Source organism: Malaclemys terrapin, chromosome 3, assembly GCF_027887155.1.
Source record: "Malaclemys terrapin pileata isolate rMalTer1 chromosome 3, rMalTer1.hap1, whole genome shotgun sequence".
Lineage (NCBI taxonomy): Eukaryota > Metazoa > Chordata > Testudines > Emydidae > Malaclemys > Malaclemys terrapin.
Genome location: NC_071507.1, coordinates 199749413 through 199765263, shown reverse-complemented (window position 1 = coordinate 199765263; position 15851 = coordinate 199749413). Strand labels below are relative to the sequence as shown.

The window sequence follows — 15851 nt, the reverse complement described above, 5'->3', positions numbered from 1 at the left end:
CCAGGGTGACAACCTTGTCATAGGTGGAGGGTTCGTTCTGGCTTACCCAGGCACAAAGGTCTGGTGGTAGTCCCTTCATGTATCGGTCGATGACCAGAACCGCTAGTATCTCTTCCAGACTCCGGGATGCTGTTTGCAACCACTTTCGTGCGAGATGGATGAGGTCATACAATTGGGACCGCGGGGTTTTGTTTTCCTGGTACCTCCAACTGTGATACTGCTGGGCCTGCACTGCTGTCGTTACCCCAGATCTGGCCAAGATCTCTGCTTTCAGCTGGGGGTAGTCTGCCGCAGCCTCTTCAGGCAGATCATGGTAGGCCTTCTGGGCCTCCCCACACAGGAAAGGGGCAAGGACGCCAGACCACTGATCTCGAGGCCAGGCCTCCCGTAGGGCTGTCCTCTCAAAGGCCAGAAGGTATGCCTCTACATCATCCTCCAGTGTCATTTTCTGCAGCCAATGGCTGGCCCGTATGAGCCGCGTCCCATCATGGCCGCAATTCAGCTCTGTAAGGGACTTTACCTGGTTTACCAGTTCCCGCAACATAGCTCGGTCTTGAGCGGCCTGGTCCATCAGCAGGCGATTAGTCTCTTGCTGCAGCCGCACTGCCTCCTGTTGGGCGACTGTCTGGACACGGGTAGCCTCCTGCTGGGCCGCCGTAGCTTGTATCATTGCCCGCACTACGTCATCCATTGTGGTGAAAAAAATAAACCCTCTCCCTTTGTTTTGTTTTGTTGTTGTTGTTTTTCCTTTTTTTTAAATCACCCTCCTTCTTCCGCAGCGCTGTGCACCCCAAGATCCCACCCCAGACACCAGTGTTACAAAGTTCCTCCTCTATCTTGGTGGGTCCTGCGTTTATTGGCGGATTTTCTTGCCTCAGAGATTCACCATGTGGGTTGGAGAACAGCCCAGAGACCTTCACCTCTGGAAGAACCCACAATCCAGGTCAATTGGGAGGTTTGGGGGGAACCCGGGCCCGCCCTCTACTCCGGGTTCCAGCCCAGGGCACTGTGGACTGCAGCTGTCTATAGTGCCTCCTGTAACAGCTGCATGACAGCTACAACTCCCTGGGCTACTTCCCCATGGCCTCCTCCAAACACCTTCCTTAGTCTCACCACAGGACCTTCCTCCTGGTGTCTGATAATGCTTGTGCTCCTCAGTCCTCCAGCAGCACACCCTCTCCCTCTCAGCTCCTTGCGCCTCTTGCTCTCAGCTCCTCACACTCGCACCACAAACTGAAGTGAGCTCCTTTTTAAAACCCAGGTGCCCTGATTAGCCTGCCTTAATTGATTCTAGCAGCTTCTTAATTGGCTCCAGGTGTCCTAATTAGCCTGCCTGCCCTAACTGGTTCTAGCAGGTTCCTGATTACTCTAGTGCAGCCCCTGCTCTGGTCACTCAGGGAACAGAAAACTACTCATCCAGTGACCAGTATATTTGCCCTCTACAGACTCCTGTACCCCACTGGTTTGGGTCAGTCACAAGGGCTATGTCAACATAGCTATACCGGCATGGGCTCTGTACAGCAGACATAGCCTCTGGCTCTTACTTGGGTGTTGCCCTGAACCTCCGTCATCCACAGATGAAAACCTCTTACCTGAGTTTGGTGATGCTTCCAACCCAAGCTAACGGGCTCAGCTGGGGATGTACATTAGAGCCCGGGTGCCACTTTCACTCAGGCTGGTAACCGCCCACTTTGCAGCGAGGATGCAGGCTACATCACTCAAGTGCGTACAGTCCTCTAATGCCTTCCCTCTGTTCCCACCGTGTGTCCAGAGGGACAGACAAGTTCGCTCACAGTTCACTGGCAAAGAATGATAGAGCGGCTCAGCCAACTGCAGCACAAAGAACCATGGGATATGCCCCCAGAAGTCCCAGTGACACACAGGGGGAGTGCAGCACCCCTGCGCACTTAGGGTATGTCTACATTATAAGTGCTACAGCAGCACCACTGCAGCAACCGTACGGTAGCGCTGTAGTTTAGACAATACAGCGACAGAAGGGGGGTTTCCATCACTGTAGTGAATCAACCCCCTAGAGAGGCAGTAGCCAAGTCAACAGTGGGGGTTAGATTGACCTAAATACCGCAGGCAGAGCAAAATTTTTCACAGACCTGAGCGAGCTAGTTAGGTAGACCTACCTTTTAGGTATAGATCAGGCCTCAGTAACTTGGGCAGGGCTTTGCAGTGTGGCTGCACACACCTGGGCTAGGCTAATCTGGGTGCAGCTCACCTGGGCTGACTCTGCAGTGAAGACATACCCGCAGTTTAGATGCTTAAGTAGTCATTTAAACGCCTTAACTTTTGGCATTCTGGTTTGAAAAGTGGACCACGCACTTGCTGTAAGTCTTGCTGTTCACTTCTTAAATACACATTAGGTTACATACTATTTATTACAGGAGAAGTATAGTGCATGTACCACATAATGACCCATAGATTTCAACAGGGTGTTGCAAAATTAAGATTTACACTGAAAATCTCCTTTGGATTAACAGCAGCAATTGCCAGAGTTTTGCAGGATAAGGCTACCCTCAATAGACATACAATGCTACTTGTATAGAATACAGTAGCCTTGGTCAAACAAATTCCCAGCAAAAAGTTTACCCGAAGTACTCATGACATCAACGGAAGGGCATCAGTGGTTTCTATAAATCCTATTAAGTCAATAGGACCCACATGAGAAATTAAATATAAAAACTGCTTAAGTGCAGATTTGCTTGGAAAGTGTCTATATAGAAATGTCAACATCTTCTCTTTATCCATTCATCCATCCAGGTGCTAATATAGAGCCCATCATTGTAGTAGCCAAAAACCATAATAATCTTACGGCACTGTGGGGTTCTGTGCTTATGGCATTTCAAATGTTTACCCGGGAATCTGAAAGGCAAGCTGGGTTATACATCACCAATAATCAAGGAATTTCAGGCTAAATCTCAGTTTCAGAAAATTTAGTGTCAAAACCCCTTCCCAATGTGTCTTCAGTCATATCGGCATGCTCTATCTACGGACGACAGTTAGTTGCTACTACCTTTGCCTGTTATTAGCACTGTACCATCAACACAGCTAATGGAGAGTGAACCAGAGTCTCTTCTGACTCTTGCATTAACAACCTCATCGTTCATTAAGGGCTAAATCCTGGTTTCACTGAAATCTACAGGGGTTTTGACACTAACTTTGCTGAAACTGAGATTTAGCCTGAAATTCCTTGACTATTGGCGATGCATAACCCAGCTTGACTTTCAGATTCCCGGGTAAATATGTAAGGTTGGAAGCTAGAAAAAGCATACTTTTACAGTAGTTGTAAATGAGGTAGATCCGATATGGAGTCATTTGAAATGCCATAAGCCCACAGTATCTGTTCTAGAAGGCACCTTTCAGAGTACAGTGGCACGTTCAAGTAGTACCAATGGTTTGGCTGAAGCCTGAAAGACAGAGAATTTAGCTGCCTCCTCCACTGTGCTCAGTTATTGCTGCACCAGTAATAGGGAAGAGCCACCCCACTTTTGCCAGGCTACTTAGGCGTAATAGGGTGGGTTACAGAATGGCAGCCTTCTAGGGAGGCTCTGAACTAAAAAGGGACTCTGAAAATAGCAACATCTGTCTAAAGCCCTGTGCAGAGAAAAGGGTGTGGCTAGGCCACGGAGGGACCTGGAACCAGCTGGCTTCCCTCCTATATGGCTCAGAAATGACTTACCAAAACAAGAGGCCAGACTGCAGCCGTGGCCGAGCAGCTGATCCGGCTAGACTGCCATTTCAGAGAAGGAGGAGGTGGATCTTAGGAAAGCGTGGAGAGAGAGAATCCTTCCACGTATGTTGTCAGGGGTGCACAGGGTTGAGTCGGGATTTCCAGTGGATTCACAGCCTACAGGACTAATCCAAGCATGGATGATGAAGCATGGCTTGCAAAAAGCCACATGGGTTTGGGAGTAAGTGATCACCTCCCATGTGAATGGGAGGGGGAAACAGGGGTGTTTGCTGACAGTTTTGTTCATGGGCCCACGGCAGAATCAAATCCAGTTTACCCTCCCCGAGCTGGCTTGGGTCTGCAGCACTAACAGCAGTAAAAAATTATAGTCAGCAGATAGGAGTCAAAAGTCCCCAGGGAGCCAATACATTGAGCAAGACGGTGACCTTTTCTACACAGTCATTTTTTAATATTACCTCCCTTTCCTTTGGTTTTTGTCTCTGAGACAAATCTTGGATGTTACTTTCTTGATGGTTTCTCTTTGTATTTCATTTATTTTTGCATGAGGGGAAAAGGTATATACAACTGGATTGAGAAAGTGCCAGCCAATCTTGTACCTTAGCAAGCAATGTGGCATGCTTAGCAAACTCTTCGTTCACCAAGCTTTGCAGTGCAGATGTTAGCAAAACATGCAGCCCACTCAATGCAGCAAACTGGTCAATGGAGTTGAACCACTTATGCCAATGTTGAATTTGGTTCTGCATATACTAAAGCAACTAAGTGTTGCTTAAGACAGGTTTTGCTGCCTGTATATACAATGCTTGGCATGAAAATGGCAGCACTTGCCAATGGTTAGCACACATGGTGTCTGAGATAATACAGTTTTCCCCTATTCTTAGACTAGTTCAGGACTGTGGTACCAAAAAGCATGTTTGAACTCATGGCAAAAGTTGACTTTTTAAGGGTGACCACCTTGTTTGTATCTATGAAACGTAGTACTTTATATAGCTTTTTACACATTCCAAACACGGCACAAACATTTACCAGTTAATCCTCACAACACCCCTCTGAGGCAGATACGTTTTATTGTCCCCACTATGCAGGCGGGAAGACTGAGGCAGAAAAAGGTTATGTGATTTGCCCAAGGCTACACAGCAAGTAAGTGGCAGCGCTCGGAGCAGAGCTAAGGAATTCCTGGTGCCCAGCCTTGTGATCATTCCTCACGACCATGCTGGTCTATAAAAGACTGAAGTAGTAGAGTATTTTTTCCAGCAGCATGAGCAGAAATTTACTGAGCAAGTGCAGCATGGAGCTGAAACGAGTTTTGTCCAAAGTGCCAGCCCCTTACACGACAGGTTATGTAGTGTGGTCGGTCAACAAAACATCCAACAGAGGCTGAGAAAATGGATGCGGGCGCGAGGGCCACTTACATGGTAATGTTTCTGCACGGTTCTTTTGGATCATTATGCAGAGCTGTAGCACCAGTTGGGGCGCGCTCTCCAGGAAAGTCTCCAGGAGGCGCAGCATGTTTACGTCTGCATACTCGTACATCATAGCCCAGTAGAAGCGCCGCTGGTGTTCCTTCCGCCTCTGGCTCTGGATCCCCAGGTACATGGTTCGGATATACCTGCGGCACAGGGAAGGAACAAGCCAACCATCAGTCATTGGCGACAACAGCTGAGGGGGGTCAAATAGCAACCAATGGAATTAGAGCCAGTAGGCCAGTAAAGGATAATAGCTCAGAGCAGGAGGGAGAGCTCTTTATATACCCAGTCGTGTTCTATGTAGAGCTTTCTCTGGGGCCGGTCCAAGACTGTGAAATGAACTCCCACAAGAGTTAAAAACCACCTCAGACATCACCACTTTCTGTACAGCCAAGACTTCTGTAGCCAGTGCCCAGCCCAGCAGACATAAAATAAACCAATCCCAAATAAGTCCATTCAAACAAACAAGCAAAAAGAAACCTCGCACAGTTTTCCCATTGGAGAGAAAAGTGTGAGAGAGGAAATCGCACGTGGCAAATGCTAGTCACATTATTTAATGCACGGCTGGCCGTGCTCAGAGACTATAGTGACTGGGGCAGTATAAGAACAGAATAGAATAGTCCTGGCAGAATCCTCCCCTTCTCTTCAGGCAGGGAAGTCCTAATATTTGCTGACTAAAAGCCACTTTAGATGCTTCCCAAGAACCCAATGAGCCGACCTAATTTCCCTTGGATGGAGCAGCGTGCAGCCACATTCACCTTTAACTCAGAGGAGTGGCTTGCAAAGACTACAGGTCACAGCGTGCCAAGGACCTCAGGTCAAGACGCAGCTTTGGATTAAGACATAGCACCACATCCAGGGACCTAGATCTGCAGCAGGCTGCACCTCCATGTTAAACGTGAGAGCAACCACAAGTCACGCTGTAGAACTCCACTGGCCAACCCTGGTCTTAGACAGATTCAGCAGAAAAAAAACATTAAAAACAAAATTCAGATTCAAACAGTCATTTGAAATGTGCCATCTGAAAGGGGTTTTTCTTTCTTTATATGTTTTGTGTCTGAACTACAATGGTGAATTCAGGAGTGTTTCTTTTCCCTCTGAAGGGAAACCAAATGCTGTAGGGATGGCGGCAAAATCAACCTCTGCGGCTTCCCGTCAACGGCGCTTACTCCCACCTCCGCTGGTGGAGTAAGAGCGTCGATTCGGGGATCGATTGTCGCGTCCCAACGGGACTTGATAAATCGATCCCTGAGAGGTCGATTTCTACCCGCTGATTCAGGCGGGTAGTGTAGACCTAGCCTAAGACACCCAAGGGGAAGAACTGCTGGTTCCAGAACTCAGATGTGCAGGGTAAGGACGGTTGATAGACAGGATACAGAGGCCTGGGAAGAACTGAAGAATTTCACCTCAGGAGAAGCAAAGGCATGAGGTCTAAGACCTGAGGGGGTGCACTCAGAGAGTGTGTCTACACAGCACATTAAGCCTGGCCTCCTGACTCAGGTTTGGGCCCAAGGCCCCCTTCCGTCCACACACAAATCAGTCTGACTCAGATCAGCAAGCACCCAGGTCTTAGGACGTTGCAGTGGGGGGCGGGGGGACAGTTAGAGCCCAAGTCTTGCTGTGATGTGGGTCCAAGCTCTGTCGTTCTGCAGTGTGCAGACAGTTCAAGTAGGGTTGCCAACTTTCTAATCACACAAAACCAAACACCCCTGTCCCGCCCCTTCTGAGGCCCCACCCCCCCGCTCATCCCATCCCCCCGTTGCTCGCTCTCCCCCACCCTCACTCACTTTCACTGGTCTGAGGCAGGGGGTTGGGGTGCGGAAGGGGGTGGGGGCTTCAGCTGGGAGTGTGGGCTCCGGACTGGGGCCAGAAATGAGGGGTTCAGGGTGCAGGAGGGTGCTCTGGTCTGGGGCAAAGGGTTGGGGTGTGGGAGGGAGTGAGGGCTGATTCCCAAATACTTCAGGGAATATTTCATTTCATTTATTTTAAAATTGATTTCCCTGAACTTTCTTTTAGGTCCATAAATACATTTCTCTTTATATTGGATCTGGTAAAACCTCTTCTTTGTCTGCATCCAAAACCTCTACCTTTTGCACTGACACTAACTGATTAGGGACTTTAATTTTGAACGGTACAATCGTGATAAAGACTGGACTATACTAAAGAGTTATATTGGTATAACTATATCAGTTAGGGATGTGATTTTTTTGCCAGCATAGATATGCTGGTAAAAGCCCTAGTATAGATGCAGTTATACTGGTATAGAATGACCTTTTACTAGTTCAGCTAATTCTCTTTCTTGAGCCAGAATTAACTATACAATTAACAGTTATACCAATATAGCAGCATCTACATACATTTTTGCGAGAGAGAGGTGTTTCCTGCTTTGACTATACCGATATAGTTAAAGAAACCCAAAGAAAAGAAAAACTAACCATGTAATTTCACCCCAGATGTGTTGTTATTGGCCTAGATTTTCAAAAACAGGAGCCTAAAGTTAGACTCCTAAATCTATATTTAGGCACCAAAGTAAATGGTCCAATTTTCAAAAGTGCTGAGCACCATGAAGCTGCAATTGACTGTTGAGTGTTTTGCGCTTTTGAAAACCACGCTATTTATTTAACAGCCTAATTATGCATCCAGGAACCTAACTTTAGTCTCCTGTTTTTGCAAATCTTGGTTAATATTTTAAATACAGGTCCCAACAGGACATCACAACATATAACTAATTTGGGGGAGGGTTTAGAGACAACTTTCTTTAAACACAAATAGGGCTGGCTGTTCGCTTTGCTCTGGCAGACGTCCCAGAATTCCTGTTGGCACAATTACCATCTTTATTACTTACTACTTAAGCTGCAGTAGCACCAAAATGTGCCAGGCAAATTCACTACAGCCCTGCCTCCAAGGAGCATTTTTTTTAAAAGTCAGAGCCATATGCCCTGAAAACCAGAAAGTTAGCCAAACAGCATTTGATTGGAGCTCCAAAACAGCTCCATAAGGCAGAGAGGGATTTCACGTCCCACTTCTACACACTCTCATAACTAAGCAGGGCCAGGACTTGGACAGGAGACCAAGAAGTATCAAATTCTGGTCTCCCTACGCGTGTGACATGAATAGGCTGAATTTTGTTCCGTTACCCTGGTGTCAATCCGGAGTGACTCCGTTGACCACAGTGAAGTTATTCTGATAAATTAAAGGCAGGATCTGGCCCCACAGTGCTACTGTGTGTGTAAGGTGAGCAGGAGTTGGCTCCCCGTGTAAGGGAAACCCAGGTGTTGTAGGAAATGATGCGGGTGATGCCCCATGCAGGGGACAAGATGACTTAGTTATACATGGAGATGAGTGCAGCATAAATGCTTGGAGACTAGACTATACAGATGGCCAGCTTATATAGATAGACAGATGCTCTGAATATCTGATCCTACAGTCTTTGCTCATGAGTGGTTCTTTCTTAGGCAAGTGGCTTCAATTTAAACCAGTAAGGATTCCTGGTATGAATAAAGATTGAGCAGTAACAAAGCAGAGTGTCCGCATAGTAATGCTGTCTCTTGGGTAAGACATAACCCTCAGGTCCTGACTATTGGTGATAATTAGCTCTTCCATAGAACCCAAAACACTGAACAGCATTGCTGCTCACGTAGACTCTGGAGATCAGGAATTGCAGAGGCCCTAAGAGAGCTGGACATGCTCGAAACCTTGCAAAACATTCAAGCCACCACCTGCAACACAGACCCACGACCCCGCTAGCTCGTGAAAGGCAGCCAAGAACAACGGAGCCCACTGCTAATGGAAATGATTGTCACCCCTTTCAGAGCACTGAACCGGCCATCCTCCCTGAAAAATACTAGACCTCGCCCAACCCTGAAGACACCCACACTCAATGCAGAAGATCTGTCCAGCTGCTCCTTCGTTCTCCAGACTCCCACCCCTGTGCAAAAATCAACCAGAAAAGAGCAGCAACCAAGCTTCAGCAATACGTAACCTCTGCCAAGCTCCTGCATGCTTCCCAACTGGGCTTCAGACTGTGGCACAGCATGAAGAAAGCCTTGGTCCCCCTCAGAGAGGAACTTCTCCTGGCACTAGATAAAAGCCATATCCCAATGTCTCACACTACTGTGCTCCTGTTCCCTTAAAGCTTCTCCTGAGGGGTCCCATGGGGATCCATCCTTCCGCCCCTTCTCTTCAGTATCTACCAGAGCCCACTTGGAGAGGTGGGGTGGCACTGTAGGCCAACAGTACGTCAACAACTCCCCGCGGTTCATCTCATTTTCCACAGACGTGACCAGCACCATCCCGAGGCTGTCACATAGCCGAGAGGAAATCAGCACCTGGATGAAGAGCAGCTGGCTCAAACTAAACCCAGGTAAGGCAGAAGCAAGGAATTCCTCCAACAGAACATCTATGAAACAGGGAGAGGAGAAGGACAGCACATTCCCTGAAGTTCAATACGGCCTTTACCATGCTATTTACCTGGGAAATGAGACGCTAAGAAATCCCTACGACAGACAGCCAGACAAAGTACTACTTTCCACTGTCTGTCATTTATTTCTACTTTGTCTAACTAGGGGTCCAAAGTCAGGGAGGTTTAAAAGTCTTCTCTATGAGTGCCCTGAAGGAGAGTAGCAGTGACAACTAGCAGTCCCCATTTGATGCCGACCCAAAGTATTGAAAAACCATGAGTCAGCAACCCCCCATCCTCAAATAATGATGGACTTAGAAATCATGAGATTTTAAATAATATATCAGTTGCTTTCTGAGTTTTGAGCCTATAGAAGTCACATGTTTAAGCTTTTCTCTACAGCCATGAGGACTAGAAATTAACTTTTTTTATTTAAATGTAAGATGAGATTCCCACATAATCCCATGACTCCAGGAGCTGGGGCTTTAAGAAAGCACAATACTCGTGATCAAATCCTGAGAGGCTCATGGAGTCTGGTTAGATTTAGTTGTAACTTTCAGCCCATACTTGCTTGGAACTTTCTCTCTCTTTTCACATGAATATCACCACTGCTCTTCCCACCTACTGATCATCTCTCATTTGCTACCGAGATGTTGACTCCCACCTTTGATAATACCAGCCTCCATCACCCACTCATTAAATTTTCAAACACCTTTGTGCCTTTTACCATGCTGTCCCCCATCCACCGGGCTTCAGAGTCTCCCCATAAACATCCACAAGTCACCTCATTGTCTTCCTTCAAATCCCTCCTCAAAACTCTCCTCATTCATGGTGCCTACAACAAACCTGACAACAGTTAGGCTGCAGGGGCGCTGATACCACTGCTCATCATGCTGACCAATATTGTCTCCAGGGCCGGCTCTAGGCACCAGCGCTCCAAGCGTGTGCTTGGGGCAGCACTTTCCAAGGGGCGGCACTCCAGCCCCCCCCTTTTTTTTCTTGGGGCACAAAAAACCCGGAGCCGGCCCTGAACCAAGATGTTCCCTGTCAGCTGAGGCTTTCGGGCGGAGTTGGAACTAACGCTGCAGTTCTGGCTGCAGTCACTAGATGGCGCTCATGGCAGCCTGAGTCGCACAGGCTGGACGGCAGGTCAGGCTGCCCGGCCGCTGGAGAGCCGGAGCGTCATCCCCGGAGCTGAGCCCGGCTGCGGCGGCGAGAGGGGCTCAACTCCGGGCGATGATGCTCTGGCTCTCCAGCAGCCGGGCAGCCTGAACTGCAGCCCAGCCTGGGTGTGAGGAGCCGGGGAGGGAGGGAAGTGGGTCCCGGGATGCAGGGAGGGAGGGCGGGTCCTGCTGCCGCTACTGCTCTGAGTCTCCCCAGGGCGGCGCGGTGTTTCCCCACCCGAGGGGGCTGTGCAGGGCGCCGCCGGGCTGGGCAAGGGGCGCGGATCCCGGCTCTCTCGCTGACAGGGCGAGTGACTGGGCAGCCCAAGCTGCCAGGGAGCTGCCGCCGCCACCTCCTGCCCCCAGACCCAGCCCGCTGCCACCTCAGCCCCGCGCTGCCTGCCCTGGGAGGGGAGAGGCAGAGCCGGCTCCGAGCAGGGCAACGGGGGATACTGCCCTGCCGGGGACCCCCGCGGCTCGGGCACCTGGGGGTCAGTGTCTGTCCTCTCGGCTCTGCCTGTACGGATCTGGGGAAGCAGCTGTCAGCGCATGCCTCTCTCAACCCTTGTACCCCCCATCCCGCTCGCAGCCCCTCCACTTGTACCACCCCCATTGCTCCTTCGCTGCACCCCTTCCCCTTGTACTCTCTCTTCACCCACACCTCTCCCCTTGTACCCTCCCCCAGCCCTCTCCTCCCGCACCCCCCTCCTCCCCTGCACCTCTTCTCCCGCAACCCTGCTGATACCCCCTCTCCTCCTCCGCAAGTACATCACACCCTGCCTCTCTGCCAGTGTAGAGCCCCCAAGCACCCCCACCCCCACTCCTCTGCCTGAACCCTCTTTACTAGATCCCCATCCCTTTCTGGGTACAAGGTTTGAGGGTTAGTCCCTATGCCGTCCATGTGCATTTGGAGCACTAAAGATGGGGTTGCGGGGGCGAGATTTATACTAAAGAGAAATAAAAATAGGAGAAACGGTTTGATCCCCACTGCAAGTGTAAATGGGGATTGCTGTGGTGAACAAGGAGGTCATTTTGGGGGGGGGGAGCTCAGGGCTGGGGCAGCAGGGGGTGCGGGTGGGGGGGGGAGAGAGAGCCCAGGGGTGGGGTGGGGGGCAGCCAATTTTTTTTTTTTTTGCTTGGGGTGGCAAAAAACCTAGATCCGGCCCTGACTGTCTCATTGTTTCCTGTACTCCCTTATGTGTCTATCTGCATCCATCTGTTGTCTCTTGTCTTATGCTTAGAAGGTAAGCTTTTAGGGGTAGGGACTGTCTTTTCGGTCTGTTTGTACAGCACCTAGTGTGATGGGGTCCTGGTCCGTGACTCCTAGGTGCTATGACAATACAAATAAATAATAATAACAACAATACTAATAAAACCAAGTCATATGTGGAATACAAGTGAAAACTGCAAAGAAACAGAACAATAACAGGAATGATATTGTGATCACTGCCTATTACAGCGATCAGTACTTCCGGGAGAGAGGCACTGCATGAGAACACGGTGCATTTCTGTAGCAGCTTTAATTGCGCATCAGCCACATGTGTTGCTGATCTATTGGTATGGGAGGCAATCAGGGGCCTGACTGTTTGCTGCAATATTATTATTTTTTAAATAAATGCATCACAAATTTCTGTTTCTGGATTGGATAGCAGGGGGTGTGGAGTGGGGGATGTATTATTCCACTGGTCGTTAATTGCCATGACATCTCATCAGCAGATGCTGCCGCTAATGCTTGGAAAGCATGATTAAACTGGACTGCAAATAGCAAGTTTAGGAGCTCACTCTTTCTCTTAAGCGCTGCAGATGAAAAGGCTACTCCTTGGAATCGTGCAGATGGGATCAAAACAGAAGCTGCCCAAATCCATCTTTATAACCGGATTCCACTATATTGCATCTAATAGGTTATTGGTCTAGAGCAGGGGTAGGCAACATATGGCACGTGTGCCGAAGGCGGCATGAGAGCTGATTTTCAGCGGCACTCACACTGCCCGGGTCCTGGCCACCGGTCAGGGGGGCTCTGCATTTTAATTTAATTTTAAAAGAAGCTTCTTAAACATTTTAAAACCTTATTTACTTTACATACAACAATAGTTTAGTTATATATTAGAGATTTATAGAAAGAGACCTTCTAAAAATGTTAAAATGTATTACTGGCACGCGAAACCTTAAATTAGAGTGAATGTATGAAGACTCGGCACACCACTTCTGAAAGGTTGCCGACCCCTGGTCTAGAGTCTCAGCTGGGGTGAACTGACTTCAATGGAGCTACGTTAATTTACATCAGCTTAGAATTTGGCCCACTGTTTTTCATCATATCGAATTTTAAAAAAGGCTAATAGAAAGATATGTCAACAGGGAAGCAAGATGGTAAATTAAATAATTACTCTACTTAAAAACAAAATCAAAGCTACAATTAATATCACGCGCAGCATGAGCATTTTGTGCATGGTTACAAAGCTTTGAGCAATCATTAATTAGGTTGAGAATTATTATTTATTATTTGTATTTATTGCACCGTCTAGGAGCCCCAGTCATGGACCCGGACCCTGTGCTAGTACTAACACAGAGCAAAAAAAGGCAGGGATATCAGAGGCTATTGATATTTTCAAACATACAGTCCACAAAAAATTCATCCCTATTAAAATAGCCAAAATCATTGTTTTTCATTCCGTCCTGAACTCATAGCAATGGGCCTGGCTGCACTGAATTGGGTAATTATTTCCGAGCACTGGATATGAGTCAAAAGTGTGCCCTTGTTGCCAAGAAGGCTAACGGCATTTTGGCCTGTATAAGTAGGGGCATTGCCAGCAGATCGAGGGACATGATCATTCCCCTCTATTGGGCACTGGTGAGGCCTCATCTGGAGTACTGTGTCCAGTTTTGGACCCCACACTACAAGAACGATGTGGAAAAATTGGAAAGAGTCCAGCGGAGGGCAACAAAAATGATTAGGGGGCTGGAGCACATGACTTATGAGGAGAGGCTGAGGGAACTGGGATTATTTAGTCTGCAGAAGAGAAGAATGAGGGGGGATTTGATAGCTGCTTTCAACTACTTGAAAGGGGGTTCCAAAGAGGATGGACCTAGCCTGTTCTCAGTGGTATCAAATGACAGAACAAGAAGCAATGGTCTCAAGTTGCAGTGGGGGAGGTTTAGATTGGATATTAGGAAAAACTTTTTCACTAGGAGGGTGCTGAAGCACTGGAATGGGTTACCTAGGGAGGTGGTGGAATCTCTATCCTTAGAGGTTTTTAAGGTCAGGCTTGACAAAGCCCTGGCTGGGATGATTTAGTTGGGAATTGGTCCTGCTTTGAGCAGGGGGATGGACTAGATGACCTCCTGAGGTCCCTTCCAACCCAGATATTCTATGATTCTGTGATTCACTGTTATAACATTACAGTGTAACAGCTCAGATCAAAAACAGGCCATAAGCCACTGATCTCTGGAACTGTTTTGATGCCTATATGATCCTCTATATGCGTACACTTCTGTGGACATCTCGTATCACTGCCATGTCAAAAACAAACAAGGACAACATAAGAACTTTGGGGGGAAAGCATGTGCAGTGGACAATTTCCTCCTTTAATCTGATCCAGCTTCCATATACAGTAGTCTTCATGGCCACAATTTTCAAAAAGTGACGAGTGATTTGGGCTGCCTTATTTCTGATGAGCTGTGCTTTCTGAAGTTCTCCAGTTCTGCACCCAAAAATGGAAGCACCCAAAACCATTGGGTACTTGAGAAAAATCTGTATTTTTCATTTAAAAATTTATATTTGAACTCCAAAACCTCAACAAGAAGCCTGTTCATCGCGCTTTATAAATTCATCTGACATAGTCCCTCATGTACAAAAACAACAAGGAGTCTGGTGGCACCTTAAAGACTAACAGATTTATTTGGGCATAAGCTTTCGTGAGTAAAAACCTCACTTTGTACTGCCCAGTAACCTTGTCTAGCTTCATAGTATAATTACCCTTAGCTCATTTAATTGCTTCAATCACCTATCACTTAAGAGTAAACAGTGAATAATCTTAGAATTATAAGACTGGAAGGGACCTCGAGAGGTCATCTAATCCAGTCCACTGCACTCATGGCAGGACAAGTATTATCTAGACCAGTGATTCCCAAACGTTAACAGCCCGCGAACCCCTTTCACTAAACTGTGAAATCTCGTGAACCCGCTCCTAAAAATGAATATTTCCAGGGATTTAAGTTTAAATTTCCTCAGTGTGATGGATGCACTTGCTTTGCTCTGCATAGGTCTTGGAAGTCTGGAACCACAGGCGAAAAATAAAGTCTCATGTCTGGTTCAGCATCCAGTCTGTTTCTGTATTTGGTTTTCAGATGTGCATACGAGGGAAAATGCTTTCTCGCATAAAGTATGTTGTTGAAAATGGTAACAAAACCGCAGCAGCTTTTTCTGCCGGAAGGGGGTACTCGGTACTTAAACTGAAGCAAAAGTTGATCGGAGCACTGGGGTTTGGGCTGCTGGCTCCCCCGCTGACGGGGACAGGGCTTGGGCTGCCAGCCCAATCTGCCCTGCCCCGCTCTCCTTGGGGCTCAGGCTGTCTGCCCTGCAACCGGGTCCCACCTGCTGCCTCCAATGCCCGGGGTCCTCTGGCTGCCATTACTGAAATTTTTCTGGTGAACCCCCTGTAACGTTCTGCGAACCACCAGGGGTTTGCGAACCCCAGTTTGGGAACCACTGATCTAGACCATTCCTGAGACGTGTTTCTCACGCCATGTTTAGGTTATTTATCCAGAATACCATCAAACGGAGAACAAGCTGGTTTATCATTTAGAGACTCGGAGGGTACGTCTACACTGCAAAAATAGCCCCCTGGCAGCAAGTCCCAGAGCCAGGGTTAGCTGATTCAGGACCTGGTGCTTCAACTACAGGGCTAAGAATAGCAGTGTAGATGTCCTAGCGAGGGCTGGAGCATGGGCTCTGAAACCTGTCGTGAGGTCTGGGTCCGAGAACCCAGGCTCCAGCCCAAGTGGGAATGTTTACACTGCTATTTTTAACTCCTGTGAGCTTGAGTCAGTTGTGCTGGGTTCTGAATCTCGTTGCTGTGGGTTTGGGGTTTGTTTGTTTGGGTTTTTTTGCAGTGTAGATGTCCCCTGAG

At 48.0% G+C, this 15851-nt stretch overlaps 1 protein-coding gene across 1 annotated transcript in view; it reads right to left on the bottom strand.

The window, feature by feature from the left end:
* The window catches only part of XKR6 (XK related 6), a 319540-nt gene that overhangs the window by 31748 nt on the left and 271941 nt on the right, over positions 1-15851 (bottom strand). The window contains exon 2 of the mRNA XM_054024103.1: positions 5110-5306. Coding sequence (XP_053880078.1) covers positions 5110-5306 — 197 coding nt within the window. The remainder of the gene's footprint in view (positions 1-5109; positions 5307-15851) is intronic.